The sequence below is a fragment of the Dipodomys spectabilis genome, unplaced genomic scaffold, assembly GCF_019054845.1.
Source record: "Dipodomys spectabilis isolate Male_0828 unplaced genomic scaffold, ASM1905484v1 ptg000210l, whole genome shotgun sequence".
Lineage (NCBI taxonomy): Eukaryota > Metazoa > Chordata > Mammalia > Rodentia > Heteromyidae > Dipodomys > Dipodomys spectabilis.
The window spans coordinates 2,166,404-2,187,634 of record NW_024870887.1 but is presented as its reverse complement, the minus strand read 5'-3'; the positions used below and the strand labels follow the sequence as shown (position 1 = coordinate 2,187,634).

Below are 21,231 nucleotides of genomic sequence, written 5' to 3'. Positions count from 1 at the left end.
AGGAGGTGACAATGCTTGATAAGAAATGTACTCATGGGGCTGGGAAGGTGGCTCAGTGGTAGAGCGCTTGCCTTGCAAGCCTGAGGCCCTGGGTTCGATTCCTCAGCACCATATAAGCAAAAAGAAAAAAAGCCGGAAGTGGCGCTGTGGCTCAAGTGGTAGAGCGCTAGCCTTGAGCTGAAGAGCTGAGGGACAGCGCCCAGGCCCAGAGTTCAGGCCCCACAACCGGACCCAAAAAAAAAAAAAAAAAAGAAATGTACTCATTACCTTGCCCATGTAATTGTAACCCCTCTGTACGGTATTTTCACAAAAAAAAAAAAAAAAAAAAAGAAAAGAAAAGAAAATGTAATAATATGCTTACACTTTCGAGGAAAAAAAAAAAAAAGATTGTGAGCTCATGGCTCTCAAAGCCTGAAGTTTTTATTTTTACTATGTGGCCCCTTACAGAAAAAGTTGCCCAACCTCAGCTGTTAAAGAAGAGTGGAGAGTGGCTGGGAATGTGGCTAGAGTGCTTGCCTAGTATGCATGAGGCCCTGGGTTTGATTCCTCAGTACCATATAAATAGAAAAGGCTGGACATGGTGCTGTGGCTCAACTAGTAGAGTGCTAACCTTGAACACAGAGAGGCTCAGGGACAGAGCTCAGGCCCTGAGTTCAAGCCCCAGGACCAGCAAAAAAAAAAAAAAAAAAAAGAAAAGAAAAAGAAGAATAGAGAAAACCTTTTTCCATTCCTTTTTCTGAATGCTCATCATCTTTGATGTGATGGTTCACCCAAAGGGGAAGGTTCATTTTTTATCTCTTGTTGGGATACCCCGGGTTGTTGGTTGCCTAGAACCGATCTGCTTCTTAGTAAAAGACCTTTATTGTTTGTCTCTTGATGGCTTTGTGTGCATATAAATATATGCTTCAAACAGCTATGCCAATTTTCTCCATACTCTACAACAAAACAGACTTAACTAAGACAATTGAAAAATACTGTTATTTAAATTCTAAAAATACAGTTTAAGCAATTCAATGTTCTTGTTCCCTCTAAACTGCTCTACTTAATACTTAGACTCTGTATGCATTACTTTGATCTGAAGAATGTATTGTCTTTACCCCCCTTTACTGACGTCAAAAAATTTTCTTTTTGAATTTTAAAACTAGATTTTAAACACTAGAGCTTTTGGTGCTTGTGAACTCAGTGTAACACAGTAAATCTGCCTTTCTTGTTCTTACTCACTGTGACTTAAAATGGATCAATAGAAATCTTGAGAGCAGGAATCATGTAAGGCCATTTGTAACCCAGGTCTGGCTTCTTTTGCATGTTGTTTAGTTATTGAAGCATTGTTTTTGGTGACATTTGCTTTGAAATACCAGCGAGTCTGGGGTTGGAAATGGCTTTTGTGACAAGGGTGTTGTCTGGTAAATTGTTCTGAACCAGATAATTTGCCTGATCTTGGCAGCCTCATTTTAAAGCCATGTTTGTTTATTTCAAAGAGTTACTGCATTTATTGTATTCCCAAACAAATTGTCAGATGCTGCAGAATTGATAATGCTGCCAGTCTTCTGTATTTGTGTGTTGCACATAGGGCTCTGTGTCTGGTATAGGTGGAGTCTCTGTTGAGGATGCAATATGATCTTTCCATAGGGTGCTAGGTAGATCTAATGCACTAGTCACTCTAGAGAGTAGCTGACTCTGAGTCTGAACCTATTTGGAAGATTGTAATTTCCAGCTGTTTCTGATGGGCAAATACTATATTTTTATTCTTAAATCATAATTCTCTGCTGTTAAATGATTTTACAAATGGTATCCTGGGTGACATAATCACCAGTGATCCATCAGGCACCTGAGATCCTAAGCTTGTATCATTTACCTTCTAGGGAAAGAACAATTGATTTTTTTTTTATTCTTCTGCTCATACAGCTTAGAATGTGAAGATTGTCATGACTCTTGGATTACTACTTCCGTCTTTACTTTGCTACTATGATTTGGGAGACAGGTCAGCTGAGGAACACGTTGTCCCTTAAAGCCAACAGCTACAGTAGGTCCTGCACTGAGTATTGTCCATTTCAGGATGAAGATCACAAATTACTCACTCTGTGCTTGGAAATACTGCCTATCTTGGAAGTGTCCCCCTTCAGAAGTAAATAGCACAGAGAGAGTCATGCTTCATCTACAAAAATCCTAGAAATAGGATAAGATTTTTGCCCAAATATATGTGTGTGTGTGTGTTGATGTGGAGAAAACATGCATATATCTGAGAATACACATATGTAATATATATGTGGTATGTGTGTGCAAACATAAAAAATAGAGAGGAAATGGCTCTATCAGTAGCAACTATAGTGATTGACTTGTGTACAGTAAGGAGATCCTGCATTATTTAATACAACAAAACTTGGCTTAATCCTAAGAGGGTAATTGTTTACAAGTGGCTGTGACTCTATTCTTCTGAGTTATACTCTGCCCTTGGAATCTTTTCATCCTATCTGCACTGCACTACCACAGAGTACTTTGCTTTTAAATTCTAAATCTCATGTGGCCCTAAATCCTTATCCTTTAGTTATTGTTGTTTTTATTGTGTAAAAAATGTGTACCAGGGCTGGGTATGTGGCTTAGTTGTAGAGTGCTTGCCTAGCGTGTATGAAGACCTGGGTTTGATTCCTCAGTACCCCATAAACAGAAAAAGCTGGAAGTGGCATAGTGGCTCAGTGGCTCAAGTAGTAGAATGCTAGCCAGCCTGGGCCGAAAAGTCTATAAGAATCTTACCTCTAATTAACCATAAAAAAGCCACAAGTAGAACTCTGGCACAAGTAATAATTATATATGTGGGTTTGTATGTATGTATGTGTATATAAATAATATAATTTTATAATATATTACATGTAACATGTAAATATATTAATTATATTAACTGTATATTACATATATTAATATAATTATAGTAATATATAATTATACAATTATGTAGTGTAATTATATATATGTAACATTTCGCTACATTTTAGCATATGCTTAAAAAATGTTAAGTATAATCATGCTGTGAAACAGATTTCCAAAAATTTTTCATTTTGCAAATATAAAACTATCCTCATTAAAAAATTATGCCCTTTCCTCACTTCCCGTAACAGGCATTCTTTTTGTGTATGAACTTGACTACTTTAGATACCTTATAGAAATGGAGCCCTGTGCATTGTCTTCTGTGTCTTGCCTGTTTCTTGTAGTACAGTGTTCTCCTTAAGTTGGAGGCACATGACAGGATTTCCGTCCTTCTTAAGATATAACATTTATTTATTTATTTATTTATTTATTTATTTATTTATTTATTTATTTATTTATTTATTTATTTATTTATGGGGTTTGAACTGTAGGCCTGCGCGCTGTATCTGCACTTTTCAGCTCAAGGCAAGCACTCTATCACTTGAGCCACAGTGCCACTTCCAGTTTTTTGGTAGTTAAGTGGAAATAAGATTCTCAGAGACTTTCCTGCCCTGACTGGCTTTGAACCGGATTGTAGGTGTGAACTATTGGTGCCTGGCAAGAAAGAACAATTTTTTTATATATTCATTTTGCTTATCCTTCTGTCAGTGGGCACTTGAGATGTATTGCTTCTCTCTTGACTGTTAAGAATAGTGTGCTATAAGAATGAGTGTGCAAATTATCTCTTTAAGATCCTGCATTTGGCCAGGTATAGTAGTTCATACCTATAATCCCAGCCAGGATTATAAGGGAAGTTGAATATGTAGTAGTTCTTTAAAAATTTTTTTTGGTGGTACAAGGATTTGAACTTGGCCTAGTGCTCAGTAAGCAGGCCTCTACCACTTGAACCATGGCCCCAGCCTATTTCTAATTTCTGAGGAGTCTCCATACGGTTTTCATAGAGGTTGCACCATTTTACTATCCTACCAACAGAGCACAGAGCTTCATTTGCTCCACACCCTCACCAGTACTTACTTTATGTAGTCACCATTGCCATGGATGTGAAATAATATCTCATGATTTTGATTTGTCTTGACTTTCTTGTATGTGATAGTTTTATTGAAGTCTAATTTATGTACCATAAAATGTTCTCACTGTGACAGCTAAAATACTTCAGCTAAATTTATACGATTTTGTAACCAGCGCTTCTGTCTAGTTTTAGAATAACCCATCATCCAAAAAAGTTCATTTGTATCCCTTCGTAGTAAATCTCAGCTCCCACCTCCAGGCCCAGACAATCACCAGACTACAGTTAGTTCCTCCTGTCCACGGAGGGCATGGGAAGAGGCCAGGTGGGTGACTGGGACTGCAGGTTGTGCCAAACCTAATGTACACATTCATTTCTTTTTTTTTTTTTTTTTAATTGTGAAAATACTGTATAAGAGGGGTTACAATTACATGGGCAAGATAATGAGTACATTCTTATCAAGCATTGTAGCCTCCTCCTTTGTTTCCCCTTCCCACCCATCCTCCCTCTCGCCCCCCCATCCAATCCTCCTCCCCCCCCACATTCATTTCTGATAGTTTAATTTATAACTGAGGACCCTGAGAGATGAACACTTAACAGTAAAAACGGACCAATTATAACAAAATAGTGTAACAAAAGTGATTTTAAATTATGAATCCCATATTTCTAGGACTTTCCATTTAATATTTTCAAATCATATGTAACTGAAACAGAAAGCATAGATCCAGGGGAAATGGCTGTGCTGCTTGTTTCTATACATTTGGTTTTTCTAGATGTTTCATTTAGACAGAATCATACAGTGTATATTGTTTTGTGCCCAATTTCTTTTATTTTCAGACTGATTTTGAGGTTTATCCATGCTCTTTTAAGTACAAATAGTTTTTGTTTGCTTGTTTGTTTTTGCTGGTCCTGAAGCTTGAACTCAGGGACTAGGCCGTGCCCCTGACCTTTTTTTGTTCAAAGTTAACTCTACCACTTGATACACAGTTTCACTTTGGCTTTGGGGTGACTACCTGGACATAAGAATCTCAGAGACTGTTACCCATGTTGGCTTCAAGCCAGTAGCTGGAATTACCAGCATGAACCACTGGCATCCCACTCCAAGTAGGTTTTTAAAAATCACATCCCCTGGGGCTGGGAAGGTGGCTCAGTGGTAGAGTGCTTGCCTTGCATGCATGAGGCCCTGGTTTCGATTCCTCAGCACCACAGAAGTAGAAAAAGCCAGAAGTGGTGCTGTGGCTCAAGTGGTAGAGCGCTAGCCTTGAGCTGAAGAGCTGAGGTACAGCGTCCAGGCCCAGAGTTCAGGCCCCACCACGACCAACAACAACAAAAATCATACACCCTGGTGGCTCATACCTGTAATCCCAGTTACTCAGTAGACTAAATCTAAGGATTGTGGCTTGAAGATAGCCTATTCAGGAAAGTCTGTGTGACTCTTAACTCCAGTTATCCACTAAAAGGCTAAAGTAGAGGAATGGGTCAAGTGGAAGAGCATCTGCATATTGTGCATGAGACCCTATTGTCAAAATGAAAAAAGAAAAGCCAAGTGAGAGCAAGAGGCCAGAGTTTAAGTCCCAGTACCATCACACTTTATACAAAAGATTTTTTAGTGCCTAAAGTTCTGAACACCAGGGAGTGGGTACCTGAAAGAGGTGGGGTCAAGAAGAAAGGGATAGATGGATGAACAGGAGAAGTGGAGGAGAATGCCGTCAAGAATTCCCAGTGGGCCCGGCTCACACCTGTAATCCTAGCTACTCAGGAGGCTGAGATCTGAGAATCACAGTTCAAAGCCAGCCCTGGCAGGAAAGTCTGTGAGACTCTTATTTCCACTTAACCACCAGAAAACCAGGAGTTGCACTGTGGCTTAAGTGGTAGAGTGCTAGCCTTGAGGGAATAACCTCTGGAACAGCGCCCAAGCTCTGAGTTCAAGCCCCATGACTGACTCCCCCTGTCTCCTCCCAAAAGAATTTAATATATATCCTACAAAATTAAGAGGAATGAAGGAAGGTAGGACTCCCAGTAGAATGCTATTTCCTCCTTGATGGAGTTCCTGAGTGTTGATTAGACTGTTTCTGTAAGCCTCTGCTTTGTACCTTCAAGGGCTAGGAGTATATGTACACCCTTGGTTCCTGCTTCTGGAGTATGGAGCACGGTTGTAAATTCTAGTTGAATTGGGTGAAATTCGGCAGCTTTTCCTGTAGTTCCTTTCTTCAGGGCTACATTATAGGACTCTTGCTTGTTTCTACCATGTGACTTTGCTCCTCTTACTAAAACTTTGGAAGGTAACCGAAGAGAGGTTACTCAGTTGTAAAAGACTATTTTTTATGAGCTTCTGGAGTGAAGCCTTATTTTGCTACTTGAAAAGATGAATAGGTAATAATAAGAATCTTCTCCTGTGATGCAAAGCAGCTCTTTTTGTCTTTTTCTGCCTTAGGTGGTGTTAAAGAATAATTATATGTGTACAAATTAGAAATGTTGGCTTTAGGCATTAATTTGAGGGACTGTTCAATTAAATTGTATTGAATAATCTTTCTTATTGATTTTTTTATTTTTTAGTACAGTATCTTTCAGAATTTAAGGGATTTTTATTTCCTCTTTAGTCATTTCTTCTATCACCATTTCATGTTTAATTCCATATAAATCCAGCTGTTATTTTTTTCAGTATTTTATATCCAGATTAGTACAAGAAAAGCATTCTTGTTAAGAGTTCCTTGAGCCAGGCGCTGGTGGCTCATACCTGTAATCCTAGCTACTCAGGAGGCTGAGATCTGAGGATCACAGTTCAAAGCCAGTCCAAGCAGGAAAGTCTGTGAGACTCCTATCTCCAGTAAACCACTCAGAAAACCGGAAGTAGCACTGTGGCTCAAGTGGAAGAGTGCTCTCCTTGAGCTGAAGAGCTGAGGGACAGCACCCAGGCCCAGAGTTCAGGCCCCACAACCGACAAAAAAAAAAGAGCTCCTTGACATTAATATTTAATATGTCCATCTTAAGAAACTGATTTAACTATTACTGCTGTTGTCTTTATGAACACAACTATTTTTTAAATATTTCTTTCCAGTTCTGGGCCTTGAACTGAAGGCCTGGGTGCTGTCCCTGAGTTTTTGTGCAAACATAACCTTTCTGAAAGCTAAAAAATTTAAATCTGTTAGGCATTGGTGGCTTACCCTTGTCATCCTAGCTCAGGAAGTTGAGATTTGAAAACCAGGCTTCAAAGCCAGCCCAGGAAGCAAAGTCCATCAGACTCTTTATCTCTAATAAATACCATAAAGCTGAAAGGGCAGCTGTGGCTCAAATGGTAGAGCACTAGCCTTGAGCAGAAGACTCTCAGAGACAGTGCCCAGGCCCTGAGTTCAAGTCCCAGGATAAGCACAAAATAAAAATAAGGCCAAGTGCCAGTGGCTCACACCTGTAATCCTAGCTACTCAGGAGGCTGAGATCTGAAGATGGAGGTTCAAAGCCAGCCTAGGCAGGAAAGTCTGAGAGACTCTTATCTTACTAGAAAACTGGAAGTGACCGTGTGGCTATGTGGTAGTGCCTGTCCCTTGAGCCAAAGAGCTGAGGGACAGCACCCAGGCCCTGGGTTCAATTCCCATGACCAACACAAAATAAATAAGTAAGTAAATAAATAAAAATTAAATTTCTACATATGGGAGGATAAAATAGATACTCAGAAATTGAACCAGCATGAATTGAAAGCATAAAACCAACTTATATTAGCATTATAATACATTCATTTTGCACATAAATGAAGTGAATAAGTAAAAATGAATTGTATGTGTATGATGCTACACAAAAGAATACATACATTGAGCATCTTCCATGCCTCCACACAAATTTATGGTGTTAATATTATGTTTATCTGATTGCAAGGGCATTCTGAGTTATAATCTCTTCATTTCAAAATCCTACTGATATTCACCAAGTTGTTAGGTAGGAAACAAATATTTTATTCCTGACCCTTTAAGAAAGTTGGCAGTTAAGAGTATACCACAATTAATAAGCAACCAAGGCCCCAAAGAGAACTTCCTAACCAAAACCTATCATTTTCATGGGTTTGAAATCAGTCTATACCATAGTTTCAGCCAGAACATTGAAACTCAGAAATTGGACTTATTGCCATTTTTATAGGGTGATAGTCCCAGAAACCTTTCAGGAGCAAACTAATATTGTCTGTGGAGAAAAACCCAGTACTGAGTCAGATAATAATGCCCACAGATAAAGTTTCAAGAAACTTGAAAAGATCTAGGAAACAGATAACCATGGGTGGGCCCCAGGTGGATAGCAGTAGGAGTACTGAGAAATGACCAGATACATAATCGTTGGATATATCTGAGCTGATAGGTTTGCAGATACATTGGACATGGGGTTGCTAAAGAAAGTCACTTTGGCTTGAATAACTAAAAGGATGGAGATGACAATTATATAGGATGACTTTGAGTTGGTAGAGATCACCATCTAAATGAAGATATCAGGCAGGCATTGAGGTAAGCTTGGAGATGATCATGGAATACATATGCTTTGGAAACAGAACTTTGGGGATTGGTGTTTTGATGGGAAAAAAAGCAGAACAATCAAAACACTATTACTAGAATCTTGTTTTTATTTATTTTTCTTTTTTGTTTTTTTTAATGTCTTATTTTTTAGATGATTATTTAGTAGTGGATTTCAGCAGTTATTTTCTAAAGTATACTGTTAAGACACTTGAAAAAATTCAAAATACCTAATATTTAGTTTGGTTTCTGGTGCACTCTGATCACATTAAATTTTGGTCAGAGGTGGAATTTTTTATGATGGTGATTTTTTTGGTAAAGTAGAGAGATTTCTTTTATGGTTTAGTATCTGAAAGTGTTTTTCAAAATATCCCCTGTGTGCCTAAAGATATCACATTGTTGAGTTCAGGGTTCTCTATATTTCCATTACATCAAGATGATTAATTATGTGTGCAGAAAAGATTAAATTCAATTTTAAAAATAAAAAATGAATAGCCAGGTGCCAGTAGCTCACACCTGAAATCCTTCCTACTCAGGAGGCTGAGATCTGAGGATTGTGGCTCAAAGCCATCCTGGGCAGGAAAGTCTGAGACTTTTACCTCCAGTTAACCACCAGAAAACCAGAAGTGGCATTGTGGCTCAGAGGTGGTAGAACACTAGCCTTGAGCTGAAGAGCTCAAGGACAGTGCACAGGGCCAGAGTTTAAGCTCTAGGGCTGACAAAAATAAATAAATGCATGAAATAGTTGCATGCATCTGGCCTAATATTATAGAAGAGACTGTTGTAAAATTTCCAGTAGGGATATTAGACACAAAAGAGCAGCTTTTATACGGTTTGTACAGAAATGAAGATGACATCTTCTGGGTACTTGTTTGGTGACTCAGAGCACCTTTAGTGACAACGGAGACACTGATGTCACAGACATAGTTAAAGACTTTGGAGGATGCTGTGTTGTGAAACTGAAAAAGGCTGAATCTCTAACAATTTTGTGGTTTTAAATAGTATTGGTTGCAATAGAAGGAAAAAGAGAAATAGGATATAGTAGATATGTAAGTAATAACAAGGTTTTGGTTTTTTTTTTTCTTCTTAAAAATATAGGGGAGCCAGTGGTTCACACCTGTAATCCTAGTTAACTCAGGAGGCTGAGGTCTGAGGATCACAGCTCGAAGCCAGCCCATCAGGAAAGTCTGTGAGACTAGTATCTCTAATAAACTAAAAAAAAACTGGAAGTGGTGCTGTGGCTCAATTGGTAGAGTGGTCACCTTGAGCAAAAGAAGCTCAGAAACAGTGTCCAGCCCCATATATATATATGAAGCAACCCTCATATGTAAGACACTCTTTCCCAAGAGAGGATCCCTGAAGACTACCTTGACTATGTAATCCTTTAGGAAAGGTTTGAAACAATTCAAGTTGGATGCCTTATTGATGTGAGCAGTAAAATAACTATCAAAGAAAAATTACTGGCGGCTCCATAAGATTGCCACCATCAATAGGAATGACACCTCGGAAGGTACTGTCAGCCTTCTGTCCACATCAGGGTTCTTTACCTGCCTGCCAGTGTATCTATGTATTGTTTCCCCACTAGGGACAGGAGAAATAGGGTTGAGAGACTAGTCAGGCCGCAGTGACAGCCCTCTGTGTTTGTGTGTGTGTGTATGTGTGTGTGTGTGTGTATGTGTGTGTGTTAAGTGAGTGCATAGCATTGGTAGATACTAGGGTAGACAGTTTGTGTGTGTGTGTGTGTGTGTGTGTGTGTGTGTGTTAAGTGAGTGCATAGCATTGGTAGATACCAGGGTAGACAGTGATCTAGGAAGGCCTCATTTTCTGTTTGTCGATCCTTCCATAGTAAGTTAGCCTTAACTAGTTTTTGTTTTTTTCAGAGCTAATAATTTCAGATATTAATTAGGTATTTTTGCATCACTTGAAAAATTAATGGATAATTTCTGACTATCTCTAAGTATTCGATAGTTGTATTGTTTTGTTGGCAGTGGTAGGGATTGAATGGTGGACATATGTTTGAACATAAAGCAAACTAGCCTACCTTGAAATAAGTTAGTAGTGTTTGAAATTAGGAATTTTGTGTCTTCCAACATTATTTCTCTTTTGGAAGTTGGTTTTGGCTGTTCTATGTCCCTTGCTTTTCCATATGAATTTATAATTAGCTCATCGACTTCTGCCATGATTTTGATAGTGATGCATTAGATCCACAGGTCATTGGAGGAGAATTTTGCTATGTTAACAGCTTTAGGTCTTCCAGTCCATGATCATTACTAGTCTTTCCATTTATTTAGCCTGTCTTTAGTTTCTTTCAATGATGTTTTATGGTTTACAGTACATTTGTTTTACATTTGGGTTAGATTTGTTCTAGGCATTTACTGTTCTTGTCTTCCACACACACACCCCCCCCCACCCCCTACCCCCCAATCCCGGTCGTGGGGCTTGAATTCTGGGCCTGGGCGCTGTCCCTCAGCTCTTCACCTCAAGGCTAGCACTCTGCCACTTAAGCCACAACACCACTTCCGGCTTTTTCTGCTTATGTGATGCTGAGGAATCAAACCCCGGGCCTCATGTATGCAAGGCAATCACTCTACTACTGAGCTACATTCCCAGCCCCCATTTGCTGTTCTTATAAATGAAATGGTTTTCTTGATTTCATTTTCAAGTTGTTCACTGCTAATACATAGAAATACAACTGACTTTTTGTGTGTGATCTGTGTCCTGAAGCAGTGTTGAAGGTTAGCTCAAATAGTCCTTTTTGTTTGTATTTTTTTAATCAAGATTGTTTTTTGGGTAAGCTCATATTATCTGCAAACAGAGATAGTTTGAACTCTTCCTTTACAAGCTGGATATCTTATTTCATTTTCTAGTAGTTGTGGTGCAACCTCACTCTTTTTTCTTTTTTTTCCCTTGAGCCTGGGTCAAGCCTGAGCCCAGGTTGCCTTAAATTTGTGATCCCTCTGCCTCCACCTCCCAAGACCTGGCTATTGCAGGCTTGTGCTACCACACCTGGCCCCAAGATGGATTTAACTGGCCTATGTGACTTGATGTGTTCAGTGCACGTGAGCAGGGCTTCTGCTTCCAGATTTGCAGGTATTCTCTCCCATTTAGTCATCATGACTTCTCTTACTCAAAGGTTTTCACCATCACAAGTGACCTGTCTGCTATCCTCCTTTAAATTCCCTGTCTAGACATTTGTTCCATTTAGAATTCAGTTCAAGCAAGCCCTTGGCCAATGGGCACTTCTGGGTTTCATCTAATATGTTGTTTGAAGTAGATGAGAATGGGAAGTAGAATCATAAGCTTTCAGATATGAGTAGGGCTTAGTCGTTATTGAACAACTTGTGCTGTATCCCCACCATGTTCCTAGTTATGGTTTGGGTGTATACCATGACTACAGTGAACTACTGAGGTTCTCAGTTCTTGAATGAGACCAGTCAACAAATAAACTGTAGTTACCTATAATGGCAAAATGTGCTAAATGCTGTAAAAGAAAACCATAGGATACCATGAGTGAACGTAGCAGGAACTTCTCACTTAAATTGTGCAGTTAGGAAGGGGTTGCCAAATTGTGTGTGTGTGTGTGTGTGTGTGTGTGTGTGTGTGTGTGTGCGCGCGTGTGTGTGCGTGCCAGTGTGCCATTCAGCACTGGGGCTTGAACTTAGGACTTGGGCTCTGTCCCTTCAGTTTTCCACTCAAGACTAGCAATCTACCCCTTAAGCCACAGCTCCACTTCTAATTTTTTTGTGCATTATTTGGAGATAAGAATTCTCTGGAGGGACTGGGAATATAGCTTAGTGGTAGCTTGCTTGTCTAGCATGCATGAAACCCTGGGTTCAATTCCTCAGTACCACATAAACAGAAAAGGCCAGAAGTGGCACTGTGGCTCAAGTGGTAGAGCGCCAGCCTTGAGCACAGAGAGGCTCAGGGACAGAGCCAACCCCTGAGTTCAAGCCCCAAGACTGGTCAAAAAGAAAAAAAAAAGAATCCTATGGACATTCCTGCCCAGGATGGCTTTGCTTTGGTGCTCAGATCTCAGCCTCTTGAGTAGCTAGGATTAAAAGCGTGAACCATCAGCACCCAGCAAAGTTGTCAGTTTTTTTTAAAAGCAGTGGAACATTCTATTCATTTAAAATCTTCCATGGAGTAGAGGTAGAGCCTCTGATAAGGAGCATTCTCTGGTCTGCTGTCTCACCTGGCTACTGACAGCGTCTTGTGGTATAATCGGTGGATTTCACTGTGCTGTTATGTCATACATCATTCTTTGTTTTAATTTTTTTTATTTTTTTTTAGATTTTCTTTTATTATTATTATTGTTATTATGAAAATACCGTACAGAGGAGTTACAATTACATGGGTAAGATAATGAGGACATTTTTAATCAAGCATTGTTGCCTCTTCCTTTGTTTCCCCTTCCTATCCCTTCCCATCTCCCACACACACACACACACACACACACACACACACACACACACACACATCCCATCTACCCCGCCCCCCCCCCCCCCCCAATCATTCTTTCAATCCCTTTTACCTTCAATATCCTCTCCTTTCTCCCTTCTCTCTTCTTCTGGCCCTTTCCTGCTCAGACCCCGCCCCCCCCCCCCCCCCCCATTTATCTGTTTACCCACTATTTTTCACATTGCTCTTCACATTCTGTACTATAGTCCTCTTTTTATCCTTAGAAGGCTCTAAGCTTTGAAAACTATTATTCATGGTTATTCTATGTCTGAAATAAATCAACCCTTTATTCTAACATGTGCATCTATTTTCTTCTTTGGTCTTTATCTCTTTGTATCAAAGCGTTTATATTAAAATTAATGTTAGTTGTCTGATCTGTTGGTCTGGCTCCTCTCATCTGTTTATTTATTTAAGTAAATAACGGAAATCTTAGGCACTTAGGTTGTTGGTGTAGGACTTAGTTTTTATTCCCTCTGTTTTTACTATTTTATTATTTTGTTTTCTTTTTGCTTTGCCATGCTGCAAAAAAAAATAACAAAACTTTCCTTCCTGGAAACTGCAAAAACTAGAAGCGTGTGTGTGAATGCAGCAACCTACAAAGTAGTGAACATGAAGATGGGTGGGAAGCTGGGCTGTACTATCTGGGCAATGACTGCACAGAGGAAGATTTTTGTCCTAATTTGGGAGGCTGGTAGAGAATTGGTGATTTGGGGCAAATGATGACATTATGACTGCTGAGGATAATATAATTTTAACCACGAGAAATCAGACAAATGTTAATAGCAATAGAATGGTTCTCTGAACACTGGTAATCTATTTGAAAACTGTTACACTATTTAAGGAACACTAACAAATAAAGGCTGGGATATGATAGGGATGAAAACCAAGAGCTGTCTACTAGATGAAATAAGCAACAGCCATAGCATCCCCGAGTGGCAGGGACATTCTTATCACCTGACTGTCCTGTCCGAAGTGTCTCTCCAGTCTGTCAGCAGCTTATACTGCCTGGCTCTTTTGTTTCAGCTGCCCTCTGGTGAGCTGCCTTGATGAATTAAGGAGCTCTTTGCATTGTCTTGCGTTTTCACCCTCCTTGCATTTACTTCTCTTCGGCCAAAAAACCAGAACCAATTCCCTGGCTGGCTGGGCAGACAGTACCACAGGCTACTTTCTCGTCTAGCAGTTATGAGAGATCTGTGGGGAGGAGAGCGTGTTTCTTAAAGTCCACACCAGGATAGATTCACTAACTGGGTTAATTGGGTTACTGATTTGTAGCAAGACTGGGATTCTGTTGAAGGTGAGTGTGTTTCATTTTTAAACTTCCAGAGTGTTACCTACCTAATGTGTTGCACCTGACTTGGCTATATTTGCTTCAGGGACTTGCTGGAAGAGTGTAGCCCTGTGTTTTGTACCTACTCTTTCCCAAAATGCTCTGTGGGACAAGCTTCCTTGTACAGAAGAGCTTTTGTCATGTGATGATTGTGTTTGCTTAGAGATAGCAATGTCATACCAGATCCCTAGAGAAAGGAGCAGCATTTGTCACAGAGCACAAAGGTTTGGTTGCTTTTCCTTGCCCTTATGTTCTGCTGCTTGGTTGGTGATGATTGTGTTCAGTTTTAACAAGATCCCAGAGCATCTAGAACATCCCAGGTTCACCGTACAAGGGCAGCCAACTCTGTCTTTCCAGAATGGTAAAAACAGCACATCCGTTAGAGCTACATATTTGTTTCCATTTTTTAGATTTCAGCAGTGACATACCATGCAAATGTCAAGAAATGACATTGCCTGTTGTGCTCCACTTAGCCTCTGTGAGCAGCAACTTGCTGAAACATTTGAGTTTTCTTAAACACAGGAGTAGATGTCTATTAAAGTAGTAACAACTTCCTCTTTTTTTTTTTTTGGTCCTGTTGTGGGGTCTGAACTCTGGACTTGGGCGCTGTCCCTTAGCTCTTCAGCTCAAGGCTAGCACTCTACCACTTGAGCCACAGCGCCACTTCCGGCTTTTTTCTTTTTGCTTATATGGTGCTGAGGAATCGAACCCAGGGGCTCATGCATGCAAGGAAGTGCTCTACCACTGAGCCACCTTCCCAGCCCCACAACTTCCTCTTACATTTAATAAACAAGGAAAGAGTCATGATGAAAAGTCTTTAAAACAATACATTTCTGTTGATTTGTTTTATAAGACACTTGACTACTTTCACTGTGTAGTAAAGTAATATTAAACTGAACAGTACTATTACATAGTTAATTTTTTCATTCTATCATTTTACAATTTGGTCCTCTTCTGGAGCTTGAGAGAGAGAGCTCTATGTTCCTCTGTGTCTCTAGATGCTATCTAGTATAAAAACATAAAAAGTAGTGTGAGAAATCTTTCCATCCTGAAAACTGCCCACGTCACAAATGGCTGTGTTGAACTACTAGAAATAGAAATTTAGCCAGGCACTGGTGGCTCACACTTATAATCCTAATTACTCAGTAGGCTGAGATCTGAGATAGCAGTTCAAAGCCAGCCCAGGCAAGAATGTCCATGAGACTCTTACCTACAATAAACTACTCAGGAAAAAGTCACAAATGGTAGGGCCTTGAACAAAGGAAGCTTAGTGACAGTACCCAGGCCCTGAGTTCAAGTTCCAGGACTGGCAAAAAAAAAAAAAAAAAAAGTAAAAATCATAGGGCAGGGGTAAGCATATTGGCAGTCTAACGGAGTTCCATTCTGTCCAAGGACCTAAGGATAAGGGGACAAGGGGGCAGTGCCTCCTGCAGCTTTAGAAATGTCTGTGTTTCTTTTGTATATTCTTTAATTGGCAATGTGGTTATTTATCTATATATCTTTCTCCAAATCTATATAATTAGGTCAATGACAAAAAGATAATCTTATCTTTCATGGGTAAGCAATTAGGAAGTGTGCCTCATCCGTTTTTCAAGGGAGTGCCAGTCCTGGGGCTTGAACTTAGGGCTTGGGCATTGTTCCTCAGCTTCTTTTGCTCAGGGTTAGCACTGTACCACTTGAGCCACAGCTCTACTTTAGACTTTTTTTTTTAAGGTGTGGGGGGGGTGCTTAATTAAATATAAGAGTCTCACAGACTTTCCTGCCTAGGCTGGCTTTGAACCATGATCCTCAGATCTTAGCCTCCTTGTTAGCTAGGATTATAAGCATGAGCCACTGGAGCCTGACATTCTTGTCTTTTGATTAAGCAGTAAAGCACTAGAGAATACAACCTCAGTACTTGGCGGGGGGAGGGGGAGGGAGTAGGAAAGCACTGGGGTAGCTCAGTGATAGAGTACTTGTGTCTAACACTACCCCCTCCCCCAATTTTTAACTACCTTTTCAGACTAGCAAATTATTTTCTACCTTCTAAATACATAACCTATCTGCTTCCTTCTTCTTATTTTTTTTTTCTTTAAAAAGCATATCTTATTAACCAAGAAAGAACCTTTCAAATTTTTGGACGACATCATGTTTGGTGTCCATTTAGGTATGGAACTCATTAGTGCCTAAGGTTACCTTGCTGAGATACTTACTGTGAAGGAACACTTGGACCATCTGGTGACATCATCATCATTCAGCTGGTTTTAGATATGAAAGATCAACAAAGCCCATTAGATGATGGTGCTAATGGTTCTGTTTTATTTATTGTATGTATATGCTGGTACCAGGGCTTGAACTCAGGGCCTCACACTCTTGATCAGTTTTTTGTTTTTTTTTGCCCATGACTGGCAATCAAGCATTTTGCTAATTAATTGGAGATGTTCCTACAGACTTTTCTGCAGGGGCTGACTTCAAACCACAATCCTCCAGGCCTTAGCCTCCTGAGTAGCTAAGGATTAGCTACTATGAGCCATTTGTGCCAGGCTTACCTCTTATAATTGGTATTAATGTTTACTTCTCACTTGGAAGTATTCATTCCAGCTTTGTCTTCAGGGAGGATTTTTTGAGCCAAAGTTTTTGGGTGTATTATATCTTCCAAGATTGCATTATAGAGATACTGGCTTTCCTAATGAACTGTGGTTCTGGTGGAGAGATCCCAAATAGACCTCAATGCTTGTGAATACCTCTTTCATCTTGGTTTGCAAGCAGGCTTCTTACCTTTCTAGCAAAACATGTTAGGAGTCCAAAAAAAGGTATGAAACTTGGGGCTAGTAACCATGAGTTTATAGAATGCAATGTGATCATTACTGTCTGGCTTTGAATATTAGAAAAGAGTTCTCTAAATGTGTGCCAGAGATAATAGTTGGACATGATATCTGCCAAGATACATAAAGACTTTTGTATCATCAGACCAAACAAGATGCTACAAATCATGAAATTTTATCACATGAATTCATGTTCAAGGAATTACATTTTTTCTTCTATTGTTATTTTTTCTGTAAGAATGTCAGAAAGGAAATTGAATGCAGTATTATTTTAATATTTAAACAAATGGGGTAACTGTATTAGTTCTGAAAAATGCCTTATCTTACTTTTGGAATGGATTACTAATAATACACTAAAGAAGCAAATTCCAGGGCTAGGAAGTTGGCTCAGTGGTAGAGCGCTTGCCTTGCATGCCTGAGGCCCTGGGTTCGATTCCTCAGCACCACATAAGCAAAAAGAAAAAAGCCGGAAGTGGTGCTGTGGCTCAAGTGGTAAAGCGCTAGCCTTGAGCTGAAGAGCTGAGGGACAGTGCTCAGGCCCAGAGTTCAGGCTCTACGACCGGACCCAAAAAAAAAAAAAAAAAAAGAAGCAAATTCCAATGTGCTCCCAGGACCAGTGGTTTCTGGTACAGGTAAGTGTGAACAACTATTCAGCTGACATAGGAATTGTCCTACATAGGAATTGTCATGTTTCAGCTAGATAATTCACTTAAAAGGCCCAGAGGCAAAATACAAGGACTAAGAATAAGCTAATCTCTCTGTTCTCTTTCATAATATTTATTTATTTAATTTAGTAAAGGTGATGTACAGAGGAGTTACAGTTACATGAGTAATGAGTACATTTCTTTTTGAATAGTATTGCTCCCTCCCTCATTTTCTCCTGCTTCCCCCTTCCCCCTACCAAGTTGTATTCACTGTAAAACAATTGGTTGTCTGTATTTCATTGCAGCTAGCATTGATAGGCATGAAAGTTTACTTGTCTGGGAGACAGGTAGTCAGATGAATAACTTGGAATTGAATAGCCTAGGAAGGCATTTTTCTGTTCTGAATTTCTTAGTTAGCATTTGTTACCTAAATGAAGGAAGATAGAACAATAAACATTGGGGGCTGGGAAGGTGGCTCAGTGGTAGAGCGCTTGCCTTGCATGCCTGAGGCCCTGGGTTCGATTCCTCAGCTCCACATAAGCAAAAAGAAAAAAGTCGGAATGGCGCTGTGGCTCAAGTGGTAGAGCCCTAGCCTTGAGCTGAAGAGCTGAGGGATAGCGCCCAGGCCTAGAGTACAGACCCCATGACCGGATACCCCCCCCCCCCTCAAAAAAAAAAAAACAATAAACATTATACTATGGCTTAAAAATCAAAGAGTTCCAAGCTGGGGAAGCTAGTAACTCATGCCCGTAATCTTAGCTACTCCAGGAGGATGAGATCTGAACATTTTGTTTCGAAGCCACCCGCAGTGGGACAATTCATAGGACTCTTTCATTTCCACCCTAATAAAGCCAGAAATGGAGCTGTGGCTCAAGTGGTACAGTGCTAGCCTTGAACAAAAAACCTCATGGATAGTGCCCAGGCCCTAAGTTCAAACCCCAGACTGTCATATAAACTCAGGTTGCCATCCCTGAGTTCAAACCCCAGGACAGGCGCGCACTTGCACGCGCACACACACATACACACACACAAATCAAGAGTCCTAAATCTATTCCCTGCAAATTGCTTTCCATTTTGGATCCTCTTCATTTAAATAGAAAAATTTATTTTTAAGTTTCTTAACCAGGAATGAAATTGCTATTCAAAAGGAGGGAGAGAGACTTAATAAGTGATGGAGAGACAGACATCCCTCTTTAACCTCTAGGTTCTCTGGTTCTCCTGGGCCTTTATTTGAATGTACTGTGAAATAATAAAGGAGACAGTTCCTTAACATTCACCAGCATTGGTAAATGTGACCTCCACACAGACATCTTATGTAATTAACTCTTCTCTCAAAGGCAAGGGAAAATTGGCAGCTAGACAAGAGAGAAGGACTTTCTGGCTTGGCTTTTCCTGCTTCTGAGGAACCAGTCTCTCTGAGAGGCAGTTCTTGCAGTGTAGGAGAGGAAGTGAGAGATTTCCCAGGAGAAATATTTGGCAATAATCATGTGGCTCCAGATGCAAGAAGGAAACCTTTTGTGGCTGACCTCAGAGGGAGAGAGAGGGGTTGGAGAATGGCTGAACAAAATAATAAGATTCCTTTTGATGAGTTTGGATTTATTTGTTCAGGACTCTCACAAGATGGAGAAACAGGCTTATAATTCCCCAAACCAGAAGCTGAGTTACCAAAAAAAGTTTACTTTCAAATTTAAATTTGGATTAGGCTATAAAAGGCCAACATTCTAATTAGGGTATAGGTATAAAATTTAAATTCACTGTTAAGATTATAGAACGAAATAGTAAAAGTTTGCTTCAAAGTCTTATTTATGAATTTAGTATTTAACATTGAAATGTTTTGGTTAAAAAGTTTGCAAGCAAAATGAGGCAACAATGAGCTGTAACTGACAAGTGTACATTTCGGTATTGTGACCTTTGAGAGGTATAAACATCTAATAATCTTGAAGAGAAATTAATTCAATTAAAATTAAGTGGTGTGCAACCTCCTATATGTCTCAGTGTGGGGATTGGCACTAGGGTTTCAGGGCCATTGCCCCTGCACCCATCCATGCAGGCTCTGATGCAGACCCCACACCTAGCCTTTCAGCTCAAGTCCACCCTGGGGCAGCTAGTAATAGCGTTAGGGGGCCAAGGTAGGGCCATCCCTTCGCCTATACCCTGCCCTTTGACCCAGGTCCCTGACACAAAGGAATGGATCTTCCCTGGCACCATCCCCAGGAACCCTGAAGAGGCTGGGCCCCTGTGCTCTGAGGATCTGGGGTCCGAGCCCTGCTGCTAAATGACCATGTCCCAGCTCTTTCCCCAGGCTTGCATGAGTATGCATGTGTTTTTCTGGGCTTCTGTTCCATATTGTAAACGTAAAGACTGGAAAGTGAAGTTCAGTGCTTGCCTGGGCTAGATAGCCAGACCCTGTCTCAAACAGAATAACAGTGGTTCACACCTGTTATTCCAGCTACTTAGAAGGCAGAGATTGGAAGGATGGTGGTTCAAAGCCAGTCCAGGCAAAAAGTTATTGAGACCTCATCTTAACTAACAAGTTAGATAAGGTAATATGTACCTGTTTTCCAGCTCTAGAGGCTGTAGATAGTGGGATCATGGTCTAAGGGTAGCCTCAGGCAAAAACCGAGACCCTACCTGAGAAAAACAAACAAAAAACAAAAGCAAATAAGCACAAAAGGCTGGGGGGTTGGTGGAGAGAGGCCTGAAAATGTTCAAGTGGTAGAGTTTGCTTAGCTAACTCAAGGCCCTGAGGTCAAACTAATACCAAGAATGTTAAATGGCAGAATTCTTATCCTTGTACATTAAAAGCTACAAAACAGAAACAATATTCAACCTGAAGTAGTACTTTATAGTTTGTTGGAACCCCTGGCACAGGCTGTGTGGTCCTGTGGCTTTGTGTGTGTGTGTGTGTGTGTGTGAGAGAGAGAGAGAGAGAGAGAGAGAGAGAGAGAGAAGAGAGAGAGAGAGAGAGAGAGAGAGAGAGAGAGAGAGAGTGGGAGGGAGGGAGGGAGGGAGGGAGGGGAGAGAGAGCACTCCTTGTTGAAATCACTTAGGCTTGAAGTATGGATTTCTGTGCCCAGGCCCCCTGGGTACCACCATACTTGTCAGGAATAATGGTTGGTTCCTTTGCCCTTACCATTCTTTCACTGTTGCTGGGAATGATTAATGCAATGTAATGTCTTCTCTTTCAGCCCTCCTCGCCCTCTGACTAATATGAATGACACCATGGTTAGCCACATATCCTCCGGAGTGCCCACTCCTACCAAGAGGTAAGTATGTGTGCCTCAGAGTTGAGGACAGGCCGCTGCCACTGATTTGCTATGTCTGATTTTCCTCAGAAGCAAGGCCCAAGAAGCAGTACATTCTCAGGGGTAGGAAAGATCACCATCCTTCCCCCTCACCCCCTCAAATATCTTCTAACCCCATTTCCTGCTTTCATCCTCCTCTTTCTCTGCTGACTCTTGCACACAGCTACTGAAGTTCAGCTTTGAGCAGAGCTTCAAGTGGAAATTCATTGTGATGAGCAGTGAACAGGGTGTCAGCAGATTACATATAAGATTCAACAAATTTGCATTTGATTTGG

The 21,231-nt window shown here is 40.4% G+C and overlaps 1 protein-coding gene across 3 annotated transcripts in view; it reads left to right on the top strand.

Annotated features, from left to right (window-relative positions):
* The window catches only part of Dtnb (dystrobrevin beta), a 199,708-nt gene that overhangs the window by 106,792 nt on the left and 71,685 nt on the right, over positions 1–21,231 (top strand). For all 3 annotated transcript variants that reach the window (XM_042696649.1, XM_042696651.1, XM_042696652.1), the window contains exon 10: positions 20,840–20,917. In XM_042696649.1, the coding sequence (XP_042552583.1) occupies positions 20,840–20,917 (78 nt within the window). The remainder of the gene's footprint in view (positions 1–20,839; positions 20,918–21,231) is intronic.